Below are 27,426 nucleotides of genomic sequence, written 5' to 3'. Positions count from 1 at the left end.
ATTGAGAAATAAAGGATTCTTAGCCCAGCAATATTTTGTTTGAAGAATTGAACAAAGGCTGCAGGCCTTCCACACTTAAAACCCTCTCTAGGTTACCCTAAACTTTCTTCATTTCAGTATTATAGTTTAGGATAGGAGTCATTTTTTTGCTGCCATTGTAAGATGACTGTGAATCAGAAATCCTTGATGTTCTTACTTGAATCACCTAGAGATCTTCCAGTATATCAGATCTCTTTTCTACCCATTCCTCTTTCAAAGATATTTAATACGTTGGCCACTTTCCAGTATTTTCCATTGTAACCAATTTTCTTCTGTATTATGTTTATCACATTTTAAAAGAAAAAAATAAGAGAAAATTCTAGATAATTAAGGCAAGCCTTCCATTTCTTCTGCAACAATGCTGTCCTGTTTCATAACACTAGGCATGTAATGCAGCAATTTTATTGAAGCTACAAAGGCATAACTCTGACTGGTGCCTGGTTGTGTGATTCCTTGGGACATTAGTACACTGCCTCATTTCCATGGAGGTAAAGCCGCCTTGGGTTCATTAATTGGGAGAAAGGTGGCATACAAATGAAAATAAGAAATAATATACTTTTTAAAAAGCCAGGTTATAAATGTAGTAAATAAATAGCTGTTCCGGTGTGCTTTTAAGAACTATGCATGTCCCAGCTCTCCCTAATCTTAAATGTAATCTGTTTGTCCCAAGCATACATTTTGAAATTTTGCATGTTTCAAGAATGATCTCTTCTTTTCAGAGACTGTATGAAAGGAGAAGAAACAGAAAATAAGAAAATTGGTTGCACCGTTAACCTGATGGTGAGAATACACACACTCTCTTTCTGTTTTGTTTTATTTTTGTTTTGGCTGATCATACTATCAGGATCCTTTCTGCCCTTTTTTAAATTAACAAAGCAGAAACATATTCAGCAAAATTCTTCAGCAGTGAATGCTGAAGAATTATTGACTGCCATTAAGTTCAATCTGCTTTTATATGAAACTATCAAAATATATGATGTGTTTTGGGCATGCAGTTCCTTCAGAGGAAAAGCTAGTAGGTCGTATTTGATTTGAAGTATTTTTGTGCCACAGTGCATATAGTCACCAATTTAATTTCCATTTAATAAATGTTGGCATGACTTTGACTCATCCCAGAAATTTTATGATTTAGAACTGGGGTAATGATCTGTCACTGGTTCATGCAGTGAAGGTCCCATGCTCCTTTTTTAAAGGTCCCATGCTCCTTTTTTAAAAAGGTCCCATGCTCCTTTTTTAAAAAGAAAGAAAGCATGGAAAGTCATGCTTTTGACACAAACCTATGATAAACTAAGGCTAACTCACACATCTTGTTTTGCTTTTAAAACCTAAAATAGAAGTTTTGAAACCAGAAGTGAAGGTTTTTCTTTGATCCTCCCAAGTTGTTTACCTCAGCTCCAGAACACATCTGAAATTTTTAGATCTGTACTGGAAAGTCATTGGACAATAGTATTCTGGTCCTTGTTCCTATCTGCCCTCCACTAGATATGTGGAGGTAGCTCACAAAATCTGCAGCTAATAGTGCTTAACACTAGCCAGTTTTTAATAGTGGATAATATTAAATTATCTCCCTAAGTAGATGATACCGTATGTTTGCTGTTGCTGTTTTATATATTGATCTGTATTACACACTTCCCAATCCTACAATTCATTATTGAGTATAAATTTTATTTACTTAAGATTTTGTTTAATTTGTCTTAAGTAGCTTTAAAGGTTATTTTCAGGAAAAATGGGATACAAATGTTAGCATTTGCAATCCAAAATAAAGGGCAATGGCTGTTCTTGATAAGGCTGGCCATAGAATCAAAATTCCTCTAGTTCCTTTTACTGTAGAGCTTCTGCGGGAGTCAGTGATGAATTTAAAAACTATGAATATACTGGCACAAAAGATAATACTATGAGATTTGCCAGAGGTTGAGCGTTTCACCCCTCATTGTGCCTCCTTGACAGAGACTGAATTCAAAGATTCATAGGATCAAGACTGTCACTTGTTTTCATAAAATGTAATGCATTTATTGCTAACAGTAACCTAAACCATCTTCCAAATTCATATTTCAGAACTTCTATAAATCTGAAATTAACAAGGAGGAAATGTATATTCGCTACATCCACAAATTGTGTGATATGCACTTACAGGCTGAAAACTACACAGGTAGGTAAAAAATAAATGTGGTTTTTTTTTTCAGAGATTACTGAATAGTATCTACTGCCCACTGTTGGTATTTTTAACTATGCATTGTAAAGCCTTAGAGAACATATGTTCTTCATCATGGTCTCTTTGAATCACACATGTGGTTTTTTCTGCACCTCAGAACATACTAGACCTTAAAGCAAAATACTGTTAGAGCAGCCTCTACAGTGTGCATGCTCTAGATCCTAAGATTTGTTTGTTTGTTTAAAATATTTTTACTGTCTTTTTCCTTAAAAAGGACCCAAGATAGCTTACATCATTAAAAGACAATATTGAAAGCTAAACAGCATAGGTTTCCTTTAGCCACCGCTGAAGAAACTTCTCGGAGTGTTGTCTAAAGCCTAATTTTTTCAAGTTTATTGAAAGTTTCTTAGCTGTTCATGTTCTTGTTCATCTTCATCTTTCCATTGATCTTCTCGGTGAGTCATCCTAATTTATATATATAAAAAACCTAAACCAAATCAGAAATCTAAGAGGCTAAAAGAGTAACCAGTGGCTCCCAAGAAATCAGCTACCAGCACCCAGATCTCCCTCTAAGTATGCAGATAAAGAATGGAAGATTTGGCATGCCTCAGGTCAGCCTTTTAGGCAGTCTCAAGAGTGAAGCCAGGTTATACAGCACACCTTGAGTAAGCTTTCTTCACTACAAGGAGCCAAGACTGTTCACATCCATCATCTATGGAGTCACAAACATTCAAACTATGGAGTTTGAATGTTTGTGAAAAGCGTGCACCTCACCATAGAAATGTTTTACATATCTATGATTACTCAGGGATGGAGGGAGAGAAGCACCCAAGTTCTCACCTGAGCATATCACTGTATTTCCCTATACTGCCCTACTGTTGCAAAGGCCCCACTTTGAAATTACCAGATCAAAGACACAGATGCTCCATATCAAGGTTAATGGAGCAAATGTAATTGGCATCAAGGTCACCAGTACAGAGACAAAAAGAGCCAACTTCAAAGTCACTAACTGGGCAGGAATGAGGATGCTTGATATCAAGGTCATCACTTCTTGAGAAACCCTAGCTGATTTTGAAATCCCATTTGATTCTCCTTCTGCAAGATTCTCAGAAAAATGGATACTCAGTAATCCACACTGACACAGGGCCAAGGGGACACCTTAGTATCAACAGCCTCAATAGAGAATGTTCCATTTCCCTATCTTCCCTATCTTCATTCTCCTCAGAATCCACTGTACAATCTGCCTTACATAAGCATAGTTGCAGCCAATGGAAAATGAGTACAGTGGTGCCTCGTTTAACGGGCGCCCCATTTAACGATGAAATCGCATAGCGACGAAGATTTTGCAATTGCTTTTGCGATCGCATTGCAATGTTTTAAATAGGGAACAATCGCTTTGGGATTATCAGTACCCTGTTTCACTTACCGATCATCGCAAAGCGATGATTTTTTAACAGCTGATCGGCGGTTCCAAAATGGCCACCAGGTAAAAAAATGGCCGCCCACTGTTTTCTGGGATGAATTCCTCGCTTACTGGGCAGTGAAAATGGCCGCCGTATGGAGGATTTTCGTTTAAAGGTGAGTCTGAAGCCCATAGGAATGCATTGAAGGGGTTTTAATGCATTCCTATGGGCTTTTTAATATCGCACAGCGACGAAATCGCTTTGCAGCGATTTTTGCTGCACCGATTATCATCGCTATGCGAGGCACCACTGTACTAACCATGACTGAATGATAATTGAACATTATGTCTTAGAATTCATATCGCTCCCCCAACAGATCTCTTTAGACCTACAACACGTACTGAAATAGCTGTACTCTTAAATAACTCCTGTTATTTCATGGTTCCAAAGAAGGATGGAGGTTTTGGATCTGAAAGATGTAAATTCTTCATAGACTTTGGGAAGTTCAGAATAGTGACGCTACAAACAATATTACTGCTTCTCAAGAAGGGGGACTGGTTTGCTGTGACAGACCTAACGGACACTTATTTCCACATTATTATCCATTCAGATCATTACCATTTCCTACATTTTGCCTTAGGCAATGGTATTTATGAGTTGAAGATACACCCTTTTGATATTCTTAGTGAAGACCTTCCTGTTCACTCAGGCTTTCAAAATAATTCATATAGCCTGTGCATTCAGTTTGAAAAGTCTGTCTTTCATTTAATGTTACTGTGAGTTTTGTTGTTGTATTTTACCTTAGTTTTTAAATTTTATGTAAGGTTTTATGTTCTGTTTGTATTTAATTTGTTTATATTTTTCAATTATTAATCAATAAGAGAACATTGTTATGGAGTCAAGGTGTCATAAATAAATGTATAATTATAGATATAACTAAAACATGAATAATAAATATATCAGCATACTTTTCTTTTTCATTCATGGCAGTCTGATTAGTGATCCACTTCCTTCATAGTTTCAATTCTCTGATGTGCTCCAAATTGGAATGTTCTTGAAATAGTTTTCACAGTGTCAATGATTATTTGCATATTAAAATATTTAAACATGGTTGTTGTTGAACATTTTTCCTTAGTGGTTTTTTTTTTTGGTGTTTCACAGAAGCTGCTTTTACATTACTTTTGTACTGTGAACTGCTTCAATGGGAGGAGAGGCCTCTTCGAGAATTTCTGCATTATCCATCTCAGACAGAGTGGCAACGTAAAGAAAATCTTTGCCGGAAGATTATACACTATTTTAATAAAGGCAAAGTATGCATTTTAAAAATATTTTTCTGTATTGCTGTTACTTTTGACAAAGACTAGAACTAGATATTACAGAGAAAGCCTTGCATAGCAGCACAGAATCTTTCCCTCTCTCCTGCCTCTCCCACTAATTCTTTGTGGTATGAGGTTAGGCCCCCTCTTTGATGCACATCTTAACATGGTGAGGCATATACCAAGATCCAGGTCTATAGAGCCTGTGTTCTGAGTACTCTCCTGTACTGCAGTGAGTCCTGGACCCTTTGTGCACGGCAGGAAAGGAGGTTAACATGTTCCATATGCATTGTCTCTGACACATTTTTGGTATCACCTGGTGCGACAAAGTTCCAAATAGAGTAGTCCTAGAATGACCTGGAATTTTTAGCATGTATACATTACTGAAATAGCAACGTCTACGTTGGCTCAGGCATATTGTGAGAATGGTTGATGGTCTGATTCCAAAAGATTTCCTGTATGGAGAATTAGTGCAGGGAAATCGCCTCAGAGGGAGACCACAGCTGTGATACAAGGATATCTGGAAGTGGGATCTGTAGGCCTTAGGAATGGACCGCAACAGATGAGAAATGTTGACGTCTGAGCATTCAGCCTGGAGGCAAGCAGTGCATCACGGCCTCTCCCATTTTCAAGAGGCACTTGTTCAGCAGGCCGAGGCAAAGAGGCACTCCCCAAAGCAGCAAAATCAGGGAGCTAGACAGGGGACAGATTGTTTTCAGTGTGGAAGGGATTGTTCCACTCGTATTGGCCTTCTCAGCCTCACTAGACGCTGTTACAAGATCTATATTCAGAGCACGTTACTGTACTCTCTTGAAACTGAAGGATGCCTACCTAACATGGTGAGGGCATTTAAATATGTCAGGAAAGCTGACAGCAACAGTATCAGGAGTGTAGAGTGTAGTTTCCTAGTAGGTCACACAAGATCAGATGGTCAAAGCTGAGACATCAGATTAAAATACATCCTCTTCAGCAGCAGAAGAGAATTGTTAATTCCACTGGTAACGGGAGAAAAACTCCTGAAGGATTTCTGTGGGAGAGGAGCAATAGTAGAATATTACACTGGCAGAGGATCTTTCACTGACAACAGGAAGCAAACTTTTTTTCATTAGTGCACAAAGTAAGGCAATGGTAAACTATTTCTGACTTCTCAGGAATCCTATAATGAGACAATCCAAAATGAAATTATTTTAAAATGAGAGCTATTGGGTCTCTTGGCTAGCTACTGTATTGGGGAAGGAGAAGTAGTGCTATTCTTAATGAAGCCAACAGGACATTCAACTAGTGATATGCATAAACGTGAAACTCCAAAGCTACAATGCACAGATAACTTGGAGAATTTTAAATAAAAAAATTGAAATATAAATGTCACAATATTTCATGTAAATGAACTAAAATTGACTGGAATAGAACATTTTCATTCAGATAATTGCAAAGTGGTTTACCTTGGGAATGATCAACTTGGAAGAAATGCTGTGGCACAAATAGTGAGGCATGATGTAGTACAAGCAGTTATGGGCTATGGTGTAATATCTAAATGTTAGTATTAGTCAGTCTTCATGGAAAGGCTGTCAGTATAATCATCATTCAGATCTATTCTCCAGGTACTGAAAAAGAAGAAAATGAAAGCTTTAATGCAGGTGTCTGAGGAAATTGATCATATACCAGAACAGAATGTGCAGATAGACCTAGTGACTAAAATACTAAAGCAGGAAATAAAACAGCACCAAACATAAGGATTCAGCCTAGGAGTTAGCAGTGAAGCAAGAGAGCAACACATAGAATTCAGGGGAGTCAGAAATAATAATTATCAAAAATGCAAAGGGTGCTGATGCTGACTCTGATAAAATGAACAAAGGAAGTTTTGATTGACTGATTGAGTGGAGGTATTGTTTAGGCTTAGGTAAAAGGTAAAGGTTCCCTTTGACAATTTGTCCAGTCGTGTCCAACTCTAGGGGGTGGTGTTCATCTCCGTTTCCAACCCATAGAGCTAGTGTTTGTCCAAAGACAATCTTCCGCGGTCACGTGGCCAGCGCGACTAGACATGGAATGCCATTACCTTTCCACCATGATGGTACCTATTTATTTACTCGCATTTTGCATTTTGCATGCTTTTGAACCGCTAGGTTGGTGGGAGCTGGGACAAGCATCAGGGGCTCACTCCATCGCGTGGATTCAATCCTACAACTGCAGGTCTTCTGACCTTTCAGCACAGAGGCTTCTGCGGTTTAACCCGCAGCACCACCACGTCCCTTAGGGTCATCTTTTAAGCTGTATACTATATAGTCTGGTACAACATTTTAATGCATTTCATACATTTTATATTTAGTGTATTTGCCTAAAAATAGTTATGCCACGATGGATGGTTTGGAAATATTTAAATAAATAAATATCATTTTGACACTTGTGTAGCACAGACCTCTGGACATTCTAAGCTCTGGATAGCACCACAGAGAGAACTGGTGTTCATACTTTGAGGGATGTTTGAAACCCAGTTATATGCCTTAGTCAGGGTATTCTCCCATCCATTTATCTTCTGGAAATACCAAACATACATCATTGTGGTCTGTAAAGAAAAATAAATGAGAGTCAGGTTTTCCCCTCCAGCATTAGTGAATTTCCTTTCAAAGATTTTCACAGTAACAGAAACAAAGAGCATTGGTTATTTCCAAAAATTCCAGCTGACCACCAGAAGGTAGCAAGATGTCTAGGAATCAGTTTGACAAGACGATGGACCAAAAGCTTTTCAGATCTATTAAGATCACAACCATGGTTTTCAAGGTCATATGAGTGGCCTCTTCTAGAATAATTCTACCATGACTGAAGGAATTAGAGGGACAGACGTGTAAGATAGTAGCAAATGCTATAAATATTTTTGCAATAATCTTTTATGTTTTGGAGTGTTTTTTAATGATGTGGAAAAACTGGTAGCATTAAGCTCCAGTCAAAATTATCTTAAGACTTATTTGGGGAAAGTAAGATTGTGAGTACCAGTGCAGAGAAATAAGTAATAAGACTGTTATGGTAAAGCCATGAAAGTAAGAGGGGAAAGTTTGAAGATAAAACCCTCCAGAAAAAGAGGTCCAGATACTATTACTTCCTAGATACGGAGGAAACAGTCTAAGAATTGTAACTGGCTGGTATGTGCAAAGTATCCTTGAATTTTTAGACAGCATGGGTCTGCTGAAACATGTCTGGCTTGTTTACAAAATCGACTTGTTTCAGTAGACATTGTTATGGAACCTGAAGCTCAATTGCAAATCTTTGTGTTGAGGATTAATGAAATGGAGTTGGTTCCAAGCAGATGATATGATACTTTAGAATACTTTAAGATTTGGATGAGGTTGCTGTCAGCTTCGCGCTGCAATAATACGCAGAGTTATCTGATTGAAGACACACACACGCTCTTCTTCTGTAACAAGACACGTCTATTATACAAATATATACAAATATACAAACTGGCAGCACTTTGGCATAGCAGGCAATCAACAGACAAACTGGCATAGAGGATAGCAGCAAGAGAAAGAAGGAGAAGATACATTCATGTTCATTCTGTTCACTTATATACAGTTACACAGCTTCTTCTGTCCAATCACAGGACGCATTACATCATCTTCTCCATGTGCGTGTCACCTCTTCTCCAGACATTGCATCATTCTTCTCCTCTGTCACAGTGACTCAGCAGTCACACAGCTGTTCATTATGACAGCTCATTAATGTTCCATTTAATACATGTTCAGGCCTATACAATTACAATACCTTGACAGTTGCCTTGCATCAACCACACAAAGTGATTAGGAAAGCACAATCCAATTCTGGGCTTACCTAAATCAAACTTGAATGAATAAGATACAGTGATTTGTGTTTATTAAAAAGAACAAAGAATGTACTGTAGATTTATCTGTGGCTTCTCTTTCTTCCCCCCCCTTTTTTAGGAAAGTGATCTCAAATCCATCCTGCTAGTTGATATTCCTGCTAGTTCAATTTCCTTTTCATAAGGAAGATAAAGTAATATATAGTTATTAAATGGCTGCTGGCTTGTTTATTTCTGTGAGGAGAGTTTCTGGCCCAGGATGGTCCCTCTTAGTTGAGCTAAGATAACTTTTCTCCAAAAGGCTTCTTCCTGTTGCCTAGAGCAGAGCTCACTCAGAATCTGAACCACTGCCTAGCTAAGAAGTACAGGGAGAGCTGATAAGAGAGTCCTTAATGTACCATTTCCCCCCCTTGTCTATTCTTCCCTTGAGGTGAAGCAGTTCTAAACTATTAAACTCTGTATCCATGTTTTTACTTTTATGTCTGTGAATATCCGACTTCGTTTGAGGTTTTGATCTTCCTTTTGCAGAGCTGGGAATTTGGAATCCCATTGTGCAGAGAGCTTGCTATTCAATATGAAAGTTTGTATGATTATCAAAGTCTCAGTTGGATTCGCGTAAGTGAAATAATCCTTTTCAATTTGAATTTTTGCTTAACAGTATGCATTATAAATTCTGCCACGCTTTTTCTCTTACAAACCTCTTACCTGAAATACACTGTACTTTGGAAGCAGGAGAATTAAGCAACTACACACTATTTGTCATTATTTTCGCAGCTAGGTTTCATATCCCTTGCTTCCATTTGGCTTACTTGTCTTAAGATGTCACAAGCCAAGCAAAGAAAAAGTCTAGTGTTTTCCAGTTCTCAGAAAAATAGATTGCTGAATGGACCACACCCCCATATTTAACAGTCCTTGACCCTGTCTTACAGTAACAACATCCTTATAGGGAAGGAAGGAAACAAATCAGGAAGCTAATGGTTGTGGGTTTTTCGGGCTCTTTGGCCGTGTTCTGAAGGTTGTTCTTCCTAACGTTTCGCCAGTCTCTGTGGCCGGCATCTTCAAAGGACAGAAGATGCCGGCCACAGAGACTGGTGAAACATTAGGAAGAACAACCTTCAGAACACGGCCAAAGAGCCCGAAAAACCCACAACCATTAGATCCTGGCTGTGAAAGCCTTCGCGAAAACCAGGAAGCTGTTCTGAAAAATGTGTTCCTAGAAGTTGCCTCCCTCAGCATACTGTAAATTATTTATATTGTGGTATCAAAAACCAGTTGGCAGACATGATGTCTTAGGCCAGGCCTGGCTAAGGAAAATAAGATTAAAAACAGAAGGCACATTCACAAATGTAATATATATATATGGTGAAACTAGAAGGGATTAGGCTTATATGTATTTTATTCCTTGTTTGACACCTTATTATAGAATGTAATGTCTGAACTAGGGATCCCACCTTCCTTTGTATTGGTGCTTTCCCTAATTCTGCCATTCAGATTCTTTTTGACAAAAACCTACTCTTCACTGAAAACAGTGGCAGAAATGGCTGCAAGTTATACTCCAACATTCAACTGTATACATAGTTTCTCATGTGAAAATCATATTTCATAATCCATGTCCTAAACAAAGTCACAAAACTAGTATAAAACAAGACAACTGACAGCTTCTTAACCAGTTGCAATCTTCTATTGAGAGCTGCATTGTTCGTTTTAGAACAGCAGGTGTTATTCTTGCTATTGATTAAAATGTAATAATGCACATGTAACTGTAGATAAGATTATACTTTAATATTCAAGAGAGTTAGATCAAGAGTACTTTCATGTGGAATCCTACCTTTCAAAAACAGTTTTGCTTCATCTTCGAGACATGCAAAACTAATTGTTGCATATTTTGGATGACGTAATTAGTGTGGTTTGAAAATCTTCCATGTATAGCACATAATAAATGCAAAAAGTTGTTTTCAGGTGTGTTAAGCTCTAGAGTTCTCCTGTTATAACAGGATTTCAAATCATATATATATTTGTATCCACAGAAAATGGAAGCTACCTATTATGACAACATAATGGAACAGCAAAGGCTTGAACCTGAATTTTTCAGAGTTGGTTTTTATGGAAGGAAATTTCCCTTTTTTCTTCGGGTAAGGCAATTCAACAAACATATTACTTTGTGATTTAACACTTACAAATTAAGGTATTTTGTGTGTTTTTAAGAAATAGGAAATATCAGGCTTTTGCTCTGTCCGTTGTCAAATGAGGATTAGGAATACAACTGCTAAATAGAACTAAAAAGTTGGAATTATTTCTGTGCTTGATATTTATTGTATCGTTGTTTTGTAGCTAGGGAGTATAGGCAATTCATTTAGCCCTTTGAAGACACATAAAAAATACCAAAAGCTTATGTGGAAAAGTACCATAGATCCAGACATAGATTCACAGAATTAACTGACTTATATAGCATTTATTTCCACTGACCTAATCCCATTCTGTATTTCCATTTGTAATGCCACGTGTTAGGTCAAGTTAAAAAAAGTGGACAGATAGCTGAAAAATTGCTACATTCAGAATTAAAGTAAATCAATTACTTTGATGCACAAGATTTATTGATTATTTTATCAGTCAGTCATCAAACAGCTGTTACTCTCTAAGCATCTTACAAAAATGTAACAAAGCAAATCAAAATCACAGCATCAAAAGTTTTATAAAAGGGCACTGATAATAGAAACTTTAAAATTATACTGAGCTATAGGTAACACAAACCTAAGCTATTTTTCTAGAGAGTAAAGCAGCCTTATTAAAATTCAGCATATTAAAAGGTTGAAAGTGTCCTCTTTCAAAAGTTAGTGACAATAAAAAGATACTTGTCTGACACCAGACCAGAGTTCAGAAGTAGATTATTTCCAGTAAGTTAGTTAAGTTGGGAGTGGGGGGATAACAAAGAAGAAACAGTGTTAGTTTTTTCTATATGTATTAATACTACTGTATTGTTGTAATCTTAATGCTATTATTGTCTTTTCAGGTTGCTTGGATTTTTGTTCTTTTTTGTCATTTTATTAAAAATAAAATACGACAGGGAAAATATAAAACAACTAATTTATAAAATAAGCTGTTGGTAATAGTTTGCAAACTTGTTAACGGAACCCCCCAGTATCTATATCAATGTGTTATTAAAGCAGAGCCTAGATAGATTCCTATGGAAAGAGGCAGTTCCTGAGATATCATAGCCACTAGTCATGAAGAGGCAGTTCCTGAGATATCATAGCCCCTAGTATGCAGATGATACCACTCTGATGGCAGAAAGTGAGGAGGAATTAAAGAACCTCTTAATGAGGGTGAAAAAGGAGAGCACAAAAAATGGTCTGAAGTTCAACATCAAAAAAACCATGGCCACTGGTCCCATCACCTCATGGCAAACAGAAGGTGAAGATATGGAGGCAGTGACAGATTTTACTTTCTTGGGCTCCGTGATCACTGTAGATGGTGACAGCAGCCACGAAATTAAAAGATGCCTGCTTCTTCAGAGAAAAGCAATGACAAACCTAGACAGCATCTTAAAAAGCAGAGACATCACCTTGCCGACAAAGGTCCACATAGTCAAAGCTATGGTTTTTCCAGTAGCAATGTATAGAAGTGAGAGCTGGACCATAAAGAAGGCTGACCGCCGAAGAATTGATGCTTTTGAATTGTGGTGCTGGAGGAGACTCTTGAGAATCCCCTGGACTGCAAAGAAAACAAACCTATCCATTTTGAAGGAAATCAACATATCCATTCGGAAGGAAATCAACCCTGAGTGCTCATTGGAAGGACAGATCCTGAAGCTGAGGCTCCAGTACTTTGGCCATCTCATGAGAAGAGAAGACTCCCTGGAAAAGACCCTGATGTTAGGAAAGTGTGAAGGCAAGAGGAGAAGGGGATGACAGAGGACGAGATGGTTGGACAGTGTCATCAAAGCTACCAACATGAATTTTACCCAACTCCAGGAGGCAATGGAAGATAGGAGGGCCTGGCGTGCTCTGGTCCATGGGGTCATGAAGAGTCGGACACAATTTAATCACTAAACAACCAAATTCATGTTGTTGTTGTTGTTGTTTGGACGTTTAATCGTGTCCGACTCTTCGTGACCCCATGGACCAGAGGACGCCAGGCCTTCCTGTCTTCCAAGCCTGAGGGCTGCATTGGATACCCCTCTTGGAACTTGTAATATAGCCCTCACAAATTTGGATTGAACTACTTTTAACTGGATAAACGAAGAATAGGGGCCCAATTGTGCTCCATACAAAAGCTGACTAAGGGCTTTGGCCTGAAACAATCTTAGTGCAGCTGGAATGTACTGACCTCCCTTTGAATAGAAGAATTTTAGTATAGCAAGGCTAGATTTTTGTGCTGCTTGTACCACATTGTTAACATGGGCCTTTTGATTTCCTTTATATTGGAGAACAACGCCCAAATATTTATAAGCCTTAATTTGTTCTATCTCATGCTCATCTATTAACCACTTATAGATCCTGGGCCTCTGAGCGAACACTAAAACTTTGGTCTTTGAGTAATTTATCTGTAGCATTTCCTCTTTACAGTATTGTGCAAGAGTGTGTAAAGCTCTCTTTAGTCCTATTGGTGTCTGTGAAATTAGGACTGCATCATCTGCGTATAACAGAAGTGATATATGTCTATTGGCTAGTTTGGGGGGATGGAACTCTGGATGGCTGAGTGCCGTTACTATTGAGTTGATATAGAAATTAAATAACAACGGAGCTAATATACACCCTTGCTTCGTACCATTATTGGTTGGAACTTTATCAGACAAGTGTCCTTCCTTGTTGCATCTAATTCTGAGTGTTGTATTTTCATGCAGCTTATACATAAGCAGCAGAAGGCATCGATCTATTGTGGAAGACTCTAACTTACTCCAGAGCCTATCTCGTGAAATTAAATCAAAAGCCGATCTAAGATCAATAAAAGCGGCAAATAGGGACCCTTGGGGCTTCTTAGTGTACTTATCTACTAGGTGCCTTAAAATAAGGGCATGATCCTGTGTAGATCTACCATATCTAAATCCAGCTTGTTCATCTGCCAAAACACTCTCAGAGTCCATCCAATCTATCAATTTCCATGATAAATGTCTGGCATAAAGCTTACTAATTATGGGTTGTAAACTGATTGGCCTATAATTAGCTGGATTGTCTTTTTAACCTTTTTTTATAAATGGGGATAATAATGGCTGTGCTCCATACCGATGGCATGTGAGTGTTTTGGTCTATATAAGCGAAAAGGTTTGCCCGAATTGGGGCCCACCATTCACAGTTGTTCTTAATGAGTTTGGGAGGAATACCATCACAGCCTGTGGCCTTACCAATTTTCAGTTGGTTCACAAGGTCTTTTATTTCAGAGATTGATACAGAGTGCCATTCTGGTAGATTCATATATAAATGACTCCCATGAAATGAGGGATTGTCTCTTTTGGCATAAAGCTCATGGAAGTGGGCTTCCCACACTCGAGCATTAATATAAGAGTTCATCCTAACTGAAGGATTATCAGTAGTCAATGTTATGGATTCCCAAAATGATTTCATATCTTTCCCCCTGACTGCTTTGATAAGTTTTTCCCATTGTATCTGTTGAGCTCCCCTTTTTTTCTTTTTAATTAATTTCTTATAGCCTTTCTTAAGTTGCAGCAGTTCCTCCACTTCCATTAATGATAGGTTTTTGTTTTTATTTTGTTTAAATTTTGAAATTACCATTTTTTTTGCATCAACACACTCCTTATCAAACCAGTTATAGAACCTGCGCTTGTTAGTATGGGTTTTTGTTGAGTTATTTGAAACAGCTAAGTCTACTAGTTTATTTATTAGTGTTTCATACAGCGCAATTATGTTGCTACTTGGGCTCGCTTAAAGAAAGGTGGAATGGATCTCAGAGAACTGATTGTTATTAAGTAGATTAGTAAAATAAATTGTGGCCTTTCCTGACCATTTGATCCTGGAGTTGGTTAGTATCATCTCAGGATTCATAGGCAAGGCCTTCTCAATATGAGTGTGGTGTTCTTGTAACTTCAGGGACAATTTTAATGGCAGGTGATCACTATCAATCCTACTGTCGATCACCAGATTGATGACAGTATTCAGTATGTTACAGCTGACAATCATGTAATCTATGGTACTCATCCTCGTTCCCGACCAGAAAGAGAATTCCCCTGGTATGTCACCTGAAGTACTTCCATTTAATATGTGTAGGTCAAGCCGATAAACTAGCTGTGCCAAATTAAGGCCTGCATAATTACTGATGGTATCTTTAAAGAGGCGCCTAGTGACTATGGGGAAGTGTAATCCATCAGGGGAGCCTAAATTATAAGCAGCATAAAGAGCCAAGTCATTTGTACCCAATCTGCCATTAAAATCACCCCCAATTATCATTTGATTATTGTTAGTTAGCAAAAGGTTTGAATATAGGATTGTAGGTCTTGGTAAATCCATTCGATCTGGGCGTTCTGTCTCTGTGGTGGTAAATATACATTGATGAACACTATTGTACTGATTAAATTTGACCCTCACTGCTGCAGCAAATTGATCAAGGGAGGGAAGTTTGGTCATTATAATATTGGGCTTAGTTGAAACCAATATAAGAAGGCCACCCTTAGCTCTGCCGCTCTTTTCACTGGGAGTGGCACATTTGGTGGGCAGAGTAACCATTCACTTCAATTTCCCCTAGTGCCCAAGTCTCTTGCAGCAGTAAGATATCAAACTTGGAAAGGTACTTGATAAAGGAATTGTCATTGCTCTTTGCATTCCATCCTGCTATATTCCATGACAGAACAGAGATGGTGTCATTTATAGTTTTCTGTCACTCCATAAGCTCAGGAGATAGGGGAGGATCCTGAGTGTTAAGATTAAAAGATGTAGCCATGTTGGTCAAACCAGGGTGATGCATGTCTACAGATTGATTTGTGCTGTGTTGTGGTAGAGTGGGTTGAGATACAGTTTTTAGATGGCTAAGTTGAGTAGTTGTGACCTTCTCCAGGATGGCTAATGTTCGAAATTCAGAATCAAATAATTCTCGTGAACTAGCCCCATATATGAGATGTCCTTTGTTGTTTTCAGTTTCTTCACTATCTAAGGAAATCAGAATTGGGATATCCTGATGAGGTACCATCTGTTGCTTAGGATCTTGCTTAGGTTTTTGTATCAAACTGTTATCACCATTTGCTGTTGGATATTGGTTGAGGGTTGCAGCTTTGGCTTATAAGCCTGAGTCATCCGTTATTAGGAAACTTCTCAGTGATATGGTCTTATTACATACTGAAGCAACACTACTTTTGACTTCCTCCCATTTATTGCTAAGGTCAATCAAGGGAGCTTGAGTTTCTTCTCTATTACAAAGGGAAGACCTGTGATCAGATAAGGGGGAGATTGTTAAGTTCTTTGCCTGTACCCTTATTGATTTCCCAGCATTGGAATCAGATCTAAAATTGAAGTCTTCCTTGGTTACTCTTTGAGGATTGCTCTCAGGGATCAAAGAAGTAGGTCTGCTCCATAGAGAGGGCAAAGTCATTGGTTCAGAGAAAACTCTTGAGGGAGTAATTTGAAATTTGGCCAAGTAAGTTCTCATTTTTAGGAGAATGAGAAGGATCACAGCATGTTCAAAGGTGAGACAAACTCTTTTATGACCATACTTGTGTGGGAGCCATCGAATATTCTTGAGGTCTATCTTCTGCGCTTCTAAATTTAACAGTTGACTCAAGGAGATCATTACTGATCTGTGTGTCTCCCATCTCTTTCTGTTGATGTCAATTGGAGCAATTTGTAATATCACCTGAGTGCTCTGAAAGATCTTTGAGGACTTTGTCTCCCTTTTCATTTGGAAAGTCAATTGTTGTGGAGCTGGTTGTTGTATGCCATCTTTACTGCTAAATCTGCTATCCGCCCTTTCTTTGTATCCCCTGGTTTGTGTATTATCCTTTGATTGAAGAAGGGTCTCAGTAAGTTTCCCCAGGGCACTTTCAACTGAGTTCATTTGATTGCAGACCCGTTGTAAGTTCTCAAAGATGGCTATTACTGTTTGAGCTGTTAAGAGACATTGTTCAGCTAGAAAGTTAGGATGGTTACTTTCAGAGGAGAACTGTACTTTTTGGGGGGTAAGGGGAGTACAAGGTGTAGAAATTGCAGATAAGTCACGAGCACCCGGTGGGGATGAGAGTGTTTCATTTCTCAGCAAAGCAAATTTGTTGTTAGTGATAATGCTGGAAGCCATAGGTAATGTAGCAAGGTTACTCACAGGACAGTTGGCTGTTACAAACTCATCAATCTTCAGTTGTTTCACAGCCCTTGCAAGCGGCTGCTCTGGACTGGATCTGCATCATTTACCCCCCATACAGTTCAAACTTCTCTTTTCAACAACTAGCTACCAAAAATCCAACTCAGAGCTACAAGTGTAGCAGTAACTCCTTGCTGCAATTAATCTTGAACAGAAGAGTGGGAGCAACAAAGCCAGAGATAACAGCATCTTGTTAACGTAGCAGCAGCTTCAAGGTTTGTAAATAAATACCTTAAACTCCCAACCAGGAAGAGAGAGAGCTTGACTTCTGAGACAGATTTGGATGTGTCCCGGAAAGAGTCACTTGAGCAGCTGACTACTTTGTAAATATTAAAAATAAAGATTAAAAAAGATTAGAAAGGGAGCAGAGCTTGATACGAATGCTGTTCCTCCCTCAGACCGGAACCGGAACTCGCAACATTGTGTATAAACACTTCCAAAAAAAGAACCATTAACCATAATCGTTATCTTCATGAACGTCTATTTTAATTTGGTGTTGGCAATTGGTTTATGTGTATATGGGCTCATGAATGAACTGATAGCTGTTTCCCTTTTTTTATTTGAAAATGAATTTTTTCCCTACCTCCATTTTGCCAGAAGAAACATTAACTATAATTTACTCCATTTTAAAATGACTGAGTACATATTGGTTATTGTAGGTTTTCCGGGCTGTTTGGCCGTGTTCTGGAGGTTTTTCTTCCTAACGTTTCACCAGTCTCTGTGGCCGGCATCTCCTCTGAAGATGCTGACCACAGACACTGGCAAAACCTCCAGAACACTTCCAAACAGCCCAGAAAACATATAGCAACCATTGGATCCTGGCCATGAAAAGCTTCGAGAATACATTGAGTACATATTGTTTACAATTTCATTGGTGTACAGTATTTAATTTTAACAAAAGAGTACCAGTAATAACTGTTTACATCATTAAGTCATTTACTTTTCATATTGGGACTTATGGTGGCCCTTTGCAGGGTTTTTTAGGTGTAGAGTGGTTTACCATTCCCTTCTTTGGAGGGAGTGCCTTGGGACTGTGCAGCTTGCCCAAGGCCACACAGGCTGCCTCTTCTGCGATGCACAGTGCGGAACTGAACTCCGCAGGCAAATACCTAATGCACTGAGGTATACTATGTTGGTTATAAATAGCATGGAACTTTATTTGTTCCATAAAAAGTTGTCCAGAAAACCATTCCTGTAATGTTTTCCCCTGGAACTGTGTACTGTAAGTAATAAATGTTGAGAGACACACGTCACAGTTGAAATATAGTATTTGTGGCAGGATGGAGACAATTTGTAAATCTCTTGGGCTTGTAAAGATCGTCATGGCTCCACTGTCACCTCCGCATCGCAGTTAGCAACTCTGACTCAGCAGCTCTCTGCTTCAATACTCTAGCCAAAGTGTTGGCTTCAACTCAGGCTGCCTTGATAACTGACCCTGTTAGCACCGAAACAAAATGTGTCCAAGTCCAAGAGCGAGCACTTTTCAAGCTAGCCAGGAAAGAAAAATAAGAAAATCTGGCACGTGACTTTTCTCAGTATCTCATATTGAGGAGGTGTGAGCATTTCTCCTCTGACCCACTCGAAGAAATTCTGCTGTCGCTAAAATCCCTCTGGGGGGTTGCCTACACAATCTCAGAGAGAGAAAACAGGCAGCTATAATAAACCCAGCAATATGCACCTGAGCATGCTGATGGCTCAGTCCTGGCAACAGCATTGATAACCCACACTGATGTGGAAGCATTCTCTCAACTCAGGATTCTGTCTTTCTATTTTTCTTCTAAGGATCAGTGCAGAGAGAAATCTGTGAATGCAACAAGGGTCCAAGCCCAAAACCTATCAAGTACCATTCAAAGTCACTGAGCTGCCGTCAATGGCATTACTCACCATGCCCTGGGAAATATCAGTACTGGTCTCAACATCCTGGGCATTACCAATACCTACCAAATTGGCTGCCAACTGTTTATCCACCTGAAATTCAGGAAGGCCTCCTGTCCCAATACTAGCAAGAACATAGATGCCTCACTGCCAGTATCAACACTCCCATGAATCACCAGCACTGAGTCTATTATACACACTACTTTCAGTTTGCCTTTCAGTAGTTATCAGTGATTCAAGTGTTTCTGACATATATCACAGCAATCAGTGAGGCACTAAGTTGGAGAACATCTTGCCAGCCTCCAATTCAGGAAGAATGCAACACTGAATCAGAAGCCACATGTGTTACAATGGTGTCAATTGAACACAAGGGAGTTCTGCATCATGGGATCCCGTGATGTCTTCTGGTGTCCCTCTTTCTCCACTGCAGGATATCTGAGATATTGATGTGCCTTGCAAGGTGTCTGGACACACATTTTGTTTACAGGAGCCTCATGAAGATGACAACATATTTTGTCCAGTTCCAAAACAGTGCTCTATTTGTTTTACTTCTGCTTTCATCCCTGATAAACTCTGCAAAGAAGATCTATAAGAAGTTCCCATCAATACCTGTTTTGAGCAAGTATGTCAAGAATGTATAGGAAAGTTCGGGAAGGAGTCTGTGAACATCTCTTCCAATACTCAATATGTCAATGTGGCATCTTGAACAAACAAAATGGACCTCAGGAGTTCTACCAGGTGAGGAATGAAGGAAGGAGACATGATTTCCTGGGACAGAAAGCTTACTCTGCAGCAGCATTGTCAGTGAGGAGTGCAAGCCAAAAAGCCTACCTTGGATGATACCAGATGTTCCTTTGGGATGAATTGTTGGCCTTCATGGATCGACTACTCAGCAATGCAAAGGAAGTTGTGGTTTTGTTTATTAAGGAAGCCAACAGTGTAACTGTACGTGGCATGTCTGTGATGTTTAATGAAATCCAGTTACATCCTTCTGCTGATGGAACTGATGCTCTCAAAGGGACCAGGATGGACGGCAATTTCTTCTTTCTCTATAGCCTCCAGTATGGCCTCAAAAACTGGTTCATAGGGTTGAGAGACTCTTTAGAATCATATAGTATTTTGACTACAGAAGGGAGGAGGAGAAAGTTGCAGAAACAGATGTCCCATTGTGCCATTTTGAATTTTGCCACTATTTATCCTGTTTCCCCAAAAATAAGACCTAACCTGAAAATAAGCTTTAGTGTGTTTTTTCAGGGTTCTTGTAATATGACCTACCCCAAAACAGAGCCCTAGTTCAGTGAAACCCCGCCCTCCACCATTGTGCAGAAGAAAATGACATGACTAGAGATGAATAAATATAGAGTGTTGTACATGAAAAAAATAAAACATCCCCTGAAAATAAGCCCTAATTGTTTTTGGAGCAAAAATTAATATAAGACCCTGTCTTATTTTCGGGGAAACATGGTATTTCTTGCTAAGCATAGCCATTATATCCTGCTGAGTTATTAGAAGCATGGTGTCTTTTCCCAATGAATTACCAGCAATCCCCTTAATTTAGATCTCAATTATGCAGTATGCTAAGTTGTAGGGAAAGGAATGCATTTTTGTTAAATGGAGCATAACTAAAACTCTAGATTAAACTTTGTGATGAGTCTTATCATAGCTGCTGCTTGCTCCCTGTGAAGTTTTTAAGCCCTAGTCTCATGCTGTTATTATTGATAATGATTCAATAATTACCAGTTTAATTTTTTTCTAGTTATGTGATGTTTTGATGTAATATAATAGTATAAAGGAAACCTGTTTTAAAATATTTTTTCAGAGAAGATGACGAAATCATTGCAAGGGTTTATTGGCTTTCATGCTTCTGTCTTTTCTTTGTAGAACAAAGAATATGTTTGTCGAGGCCATGACTATGAACGGCTGGAGGCTTTTCAACAAAGGATGCTTAGTGAGTTCCCACAGGCCATTGCAATGCAACATCCAAATCACCCAGATGACAGCATTTTGCAATGTGATGCCCAGTGTATCCTTTAATTTTAAAAAATCAAAATAAGATCAGCAAAGCTGCTACAAGATGCAAAAAGATCCTATAATTAGGATATTTATATAGTACTTAGTGCTCCTCTTATAGATATTAAGAAACATTAACCAGACATTAACCAAAGAAGTTTTCTTTCTCTGACAAAAGTAAAATGAAAATCAAAAATATTTGCTGCTAATTGGCATTTGCATTCCTAATTGCACTCCAATTGCATAACTTGGAGTGTCACTAGGAATGCAAGTGACAATTCATTAATGAGTCACAAGTCACCCCCACAATTTATGTCATTAAATTTATGTGTTGCATGTGCTGATGCATAAATCCACAGTAGGATTATGGTCAGTTTAAACTTTTCTGCTTTGCATTTGTCTGGTGGAATCCAGTAAGTTAAATTATGTGAGATAAACTATCATAAGCTTTGGGCTTATGATCTTCTGACTGCACTGAGTTGAAGAAGGTACTGTATTGCAAAAACAGGGATGTGTACAGATACTCTGAGAATCCAGGATCAGGACTGTTCTCTTTGGTTGACTCTTCCTTAGTTCAAAAGGAGAGATATGGGATAAATTCTCAAAACTTGTCACATGTAGTGCTTCCCTCTTCTTCGGTTTGTATAAATCCGAACTATAAAATGATTTGCACTGAGGAACTGAACACAGAAAGCAAGTATGCTTGTTTAATTATTGCCAGATTAAAAATAAATAGATGGAATGGAAACAATGGAGATTTAAGAACATGACAGAAATAAGGATTCACAGTTTGAATTAACAAATTGGCTTTCCAGATGTATGTCATATTAACAGGAAAGTGTGAAGCTCTGGAACTTCACAAAAATTAGTAGTTTGATAACAAAATAGGTATGTCTTTTCTTACATAGCACTGCTTCTTGATTTTTTTTAACCCTAGTTACTAATACCTCTTTTGAAAAACCAAGACAGAAGGCAGGGTGGTGGGAGAAGAGATGTAGTGTAATCCCTGCCTCACATAAGACGTACAGTAAAGATAAAGAGCTACTTTCATTTTACATTATTATCAATTAGATGTTACAGATGTACATACTAGCTGAAACTGGGATTTGAAAAGCAACATGGACTTCCATGGTTCAAAACTGATGGGAATTGTGGGTCCCGTGTTGCATGTGCTGATAAAATAATAAGCATGATTTCTAAAGGCACTTTACACAATGACAATCTACAGTATACATTTGTTTCTAATGTATGAAGGTGATATATAGTGCCTGTATATATGGTGTTTTTTTTTCTTTGACTGAATTGTATTGCAGATTTGCAGATCTATGCAGTGACTCCCATTCCAGATAATATTGATGTGCTGCAAATGGACCGTGTTCCTGATCGCATAAAGAGCTTCTATCGAGTTAACAACATTAGGAAGTTCCGATATGATAGGCCTTTCCATAAAGGCCCAAAAGACAAGGAAAATGAATTTAAGGTTGAGATCAACGCCACAGAGTAACATTGTTGTAAAGACATATAAGTTGATGATCCGTGTTTGAAGCACATACAAAAAACATTTAAATGATTTTTATCTCAAAAAGAACATTACAAAATAACTTAGAAGTTGACCAAAAAAATAATAATAACAACAACAGTGGAATCCTGTATGTGTCAGTTCAGAAGTAAGACATAACAAGCTTGGTGGTCCTTACCTGTGAGTAGACATACATGGACTTAAGTCAGATCATTTGGAGTATAATGATTATAAATAGTATGAATATCATAGAAAAACATTATAGTCACTATACTGATCTTCAACTAATGTACTATTTTCCCTTGCATAAAAAATTCTACCCATTCTGTTTGTGTTTCTCTCCAAAATAACCTGAACATGAGATTTTAAAGGGGCTAATCAAAGTAGCCTCCAACTGGTAACTTTTATAGAACATTTCTTACTATTTTTTTTTTCAAAAAAAGTAAAACATTAAGATATAATTGTTTTGGGTTGTGTCCTCAAATTAATGTTGTCACTGTATTTAAACTAGACTTTACAAATTAAGTACAGTTTGTTACATACATTATATATATTGAAAGGAAACTTGAGGAAGTTTGGTGCAGCCTTCACCCCTTGTACTTTGAGCAGCATGTACATAGCAAGCACAACGAGAAGGGGAGGCTGTAGAGGGGACTCAGTGTGATTTCTCTCACTACTGATCTAAGCAGATGGAGTAAATGCAAAGAGCATGTGTGAACTGGGTACAGCAGGGAGGAGTCAGAGAGAGAGAGAGAAAGAGAGAGAGGTTGAAATTGAAGAAATCATCACCACAACTGAACTGCAAATTTTTGTTGCCCTATAGTAGTCCAAGTAGATGTTGGTCTGTCAATCTTTCTGTCACCACCAGATGCCATAATCAGACCCAAAAGCACAAAGGGAGAAAATGGGTGGCAGAAGACTTCTGTAGTAACTCAGATATGCTGAAAATACTCAATGTATCCAGTTATGGAATGCAATACACAATTGTAACTGGTTGAGCCACCAGCCTGCCATTTTGATGCTGGCCTTTAATAGTGGATTCCTCAAAGTTGTAGCAAAAAAAAAAAAAAAAACAGATTCTGATCTCCACACCTGATATAAAGAATAATGTTAGATAATAACATTTAAAATAGCAGAGTTCAAAAGCAACAATAAATTGGGTAAGATTTAAATGTTTTAACTTTGAATGTTTGAAATAACATCTGGGAGAATAAAAATACATTCACTAGGAAGAATACACCAGACTAGTTGTAGATTTCCAAAAACAGGGTATTATAGAGAAAATATTCCGTTTTTTCCAGAGATCTTCTCTACTTTCTAAGGGTGAGAGAATTCAGAGAACTTGAGCAGATGGTCTCACCATATGTACAGGCAGGCTGATGTGGTAGTAGGTATTCCTTTAAGTCTTGAAGGCCCAAACAAAAAGTTTGGGAAGGAACCAAACACTTGTGAAGCTTTTCCAGGGCCAGTACTCTTGTTGCTTAGCATAGTAAGACACAACTGGAGTAAATCCATTGAATCAGTAGAATTTACAGAGCAGCTGAGTCATCACATTCCCCTCTGATTCAGTGGGCTTGCGATTGTTCTTACTATGCTAAGCAACAGAATTTCAGCCAATGAGTGGCCGAATTAGCACTCTAACAGCTGTGTTGTATACTAACTGAAATTTCTGAAATATGAAGACCACCCCAAACTCAATACTTTACAGTAATCTAAACAGGATATTAGCAAATCAGGAAAAGCTGTCTCTTGTAAAAATAGAACCATCCATCTCATAATGAAATTGATTGGCATATGATGCAGGGAAACATCTACAAAGTAAATCTTCATACAGTGCTTAAGCAAAGTACAGTGGTGCCTCGCATTACGACGTTAATTCGTTCCAGCAAAATCCCCGTAGAACGAAAACGTTGTAAAGCGAAAATTAAAAAGCCATTGAAATGAATTAAAACCTGATTAATTCATTCCAATCGGCTAAGAACTCACCGTCCAGCGAAGATCCTCCATAGGGGCAGCCATTTTTTGGTGCCTGTGCAGTGAAAAATGGCTCCTAAACACAGCGGGAAGCCATTTTGAGCACCCGGTGGCCATTTTGAAAACCCGACGATCAGCTGTTTTGATCATCAGGAAGCGAAAATCGGTTCCTGAAACAGGGAACCGATCATCGCGCAGCGAAATTCACCCATTCAAAACGTCGTTTTACGATCGCTTTTGCAATCACAAAAACCTCATCGTAATGCGGATTTGTCATTAAACGGAGCACCCGTCTTGCGAGGCACCACTGTATTTAGTTCTCTGCCAAACCAGTGCTGGAGGTCCCTGGTTCACATTGCTCTAAAACAGGATTAGTAAAATTCATGGATGGTAAGTACAGTGGTGCCTCGCATGACGACGTTAATTCATTCCATGAAAATCGCTGTAAAACGAAAACATCGTCATGTGATTTTAAAAAGCCCATAGAAACGCATTAAAACCCGATTAATGCGTTCCTAGGGGCTTCAAACTCACAGTCCAGCGAAGATCCTCCATAGCGTGGCCATTTTTGCTACCCGTGCAGCGAGGAATCCATGCCAGAAAACAGCGGCCGGCCGTTTTTTTACCCAGCAGCCATTTTGAAACCACCGATCAGCTGTGCGAAAATCATCGCTTTGCGATGATCGGTTACTGAAACGGGACCGATCATCACAAAGCGAAATTCCCCCATAGGGAACATTATTTTGCGATCGCAAAAGCGATCGCAAAAACATCGACGTAAAGCGATTTCGTCGTCAAACAGAGCATTCGTAATGCGAGACACCATTGTATATCCTCATAGCTAGGACGTTATCTTTTGGAGGTTTCCTGGAAACATCTAATTGGCTGCTACTTGAATCAAATGTGGACTAGACTTTGCACAACCTTTGTTAAAAATTAAAAGGCAAGTCTTCCTAAAAACAGAAAACATTATTGTACACTAAATGGCTATTTGATATGATCAGCCAGGCAGTTCTTAAATTTTGATCTTCACTTATCCCAAAGGTTATGGAACACTGGGTCTTCATTTTTATAGCTTTCTTTATTTTCTTTTGCAGAGCTTGTGGATTGAACGCACCACTTTAACCCTGACTCACAGTTTACCTGGGATTTCTCGGTGGTTTGAAGTAGAGAGAAGAGAACTGGTAACATATGCTCTCCTTACTACTTATGGAGGGAATGGGTAGTTAAAGGAAATGAGTGAACATTTTGGATACTGTAAGCCTATAGCTTGAAATAGAATTTAAACATACATATTAACACTCTTGTAGCTTAAGACTATTTGTTATAGCAAAGCATAATCAGAAGAGAAATAATACATGGTTAAAATGGGTTTATCATGTATTTAGAACCAGCATGAAACCTATTACTACCAAAGCTGTATATAGAGTATACTCTATATGTTAGATGAGCATTAGACAAGTGCTTGTTGTGAAACAGCTAGTTATTTAATATATGAGTGGTGCTACAGGAATCTGGATGGTATTGAAATTAACTTTGTTCATTCTGTAGGTTGAAGTAAGCCCCTTGGAAAATGCCATTCAAGTGGTGGAGAACAAAAATCAGGAACTAAGAACACTGATAAGCCAGTACCAACACAAACAAATGCATGGAAATATCAATTTACTCAGCATGTGCCTCAATGGAGTCATTGATGCAGCTGTAAATGGTGGTATAGCACGTTATCAGGAGGTAAATTGAGACTATTTTTTTATTATTATTATTATATGACTGCTGCTGCCTTTGCCTATAATGTGGTAGGTGGGAGAATTTTCTCAGCCATAGGCCCCATGAATTCCAGAATCTTGTTGCTGCTCCAGCTGGTCTTTTTTAAGGCAGGGGAATAAAGTACAGTGGCACCTTGCTCTTCCCATCCTGAGAACCTGCAGAGGGGCTTAATTAACCCCACTAGACCTTTGCTGCCTTCAGTCCCAAAGCTGGGCAAGAATTCCATTCACTGGGCCTCCAGCAGCCGCACAAGCACCACCCACTCCCCCCAGAACTGCCCCCTACTTAGGTTTCATGCCCACAGTTGAATTACTTCTCCAGGCAGATTGCACCAGTAGTATCACCCCATATTTATTTCTATTTTGTTTAGGAATATTTCAATATAAAAAGAGAGAGAGGAGGAAAATTAGTTCCAAGGAAGGGAAAAAGAATATATGGTTAGATTTTTAAAATGTGTCCAATGTCATAACTAAATTGAGTTCAAGTTTAAAAACTAATTATTTAGGCTGTTAGAACTGTGATGCTAAAAGAGCCAGAATCCAGTTGAATACTTATGCCAGCATATATGCAATACCCACAGATAGCCAGTGTACTGTTAAGAGTAAGATTATTGGACTAGGAGTAATGGACTAGGACTCAGGAGGCCAGGGTTTGAGTCTGGTAAAGCCACTCCGTTAACATCTCACTTTCCCTGAAAGCACTGTTACGGTCACTATATGTCAGATCTGATGAGAAAAATGTAATACTGCAATACTGTAGTGTAGCCTGGAATAGCCACTAATTAAAGAGTCTCTAATAGAATTCTTAGTCTTATGAAAGTCAGGGATTTGTTAATTAGCAACTATTCAGTACTCCCAAGATATGCGGTTGTATTTCTGCTGGCCTGATATTCAGTTGGATTTTGGCCATTGAGTAAATGACATTACTAAACTATTCCTAGGAATGTGATGTCTGTTTTTCATATGGTCACTACCAGAAATATATCAGGTCTTAAATAAAACAATTGTCTTCCCTCATAGGCCTTTTTTGACAGAGATTATATCACCACTCATCCTGGAGATGCAGAAAAAATCACACAGCTGAAAGAGCTGATGCATGAACAGGTATTTTCTTTTTGCTTTAAAGAGGAAGGAACAGTGCTGAAGTGAAATGTTGTTTGTTGACAATATATCCAGTGTGGTGAAATAAACTAGCCTTATTCATGTTAATCTGGTAGTAGATTTATCACACTCATTCATATAAGGTATTATTCAAGTAAAGTG

The 27,426-nt window shown here is 38.5% G+C and overlaps 1 protein-coding gene across 25 annotated transcripts in view; it reads left to right on the top strand.

The window, feature by feature from the left end:
- Positions 1-27,426, top strand: part of DOCK3 (dedicator of cytokinesis 3) — a 291,232-nt gene that overhangs the window by 213,898 nt on the left and 49,908 nt on the right. For all 25 annotated transcript variants that reach the window (XM_078385476.1, XM_078385471.1, XM_078385469.1 and 22 more), the window contains 10 exons: positions 759-819; positions 2,095-2,188; positions 4,756-4,904; positions 9,250-9,336; positions 10,749-10,853; positions 20,776-20,917; positions 22,218-22,384; positions 25,495-25,581; positions 25,949-26,128; positions 27,184-27,267. In XM_078385476.1, the coding sequence (XP_078241602.1) occupies positions 759-819; positions 2,095-2,188; positions 4,756-4,904; positions 9,250-9,336; positions 10,749-10,853; positions 20,776-20,917; positions 22,218-22,384; positions 25,495-25,581; positions 25,949-26,128; positions 27,184-27,267 (1,156 nt within the window). The remainder of the gene's footprint in view (positions 1-758; positions 820-2,094; positions 2,189-4,755; positions 4,905-9,249; positions 9,337-10,748; positions 10,854-20,775; positions 20,918-22,217; positions 22,385-25,494; positions 25,582-25,948; positions 26,129-27,183; positions 27,268-27,426) is intronic.

This window comes from Pogona vitticeps, chromosome 2 (assembly GCF_051106095.1).
Source record: "Pogona vitticeps strain Pit_001003342236 chromosome 2, PviZW2.1, whole genome shotgun sequence".
NCBI lineage: Eukaryota > Metazoa > Chordata > Lepidosauria > Squamata > Agamidae > Pogona > Pogona vitticeps.
This window is presented reverse-complemented; position numbering and strand designations above follow the sequence as displayed.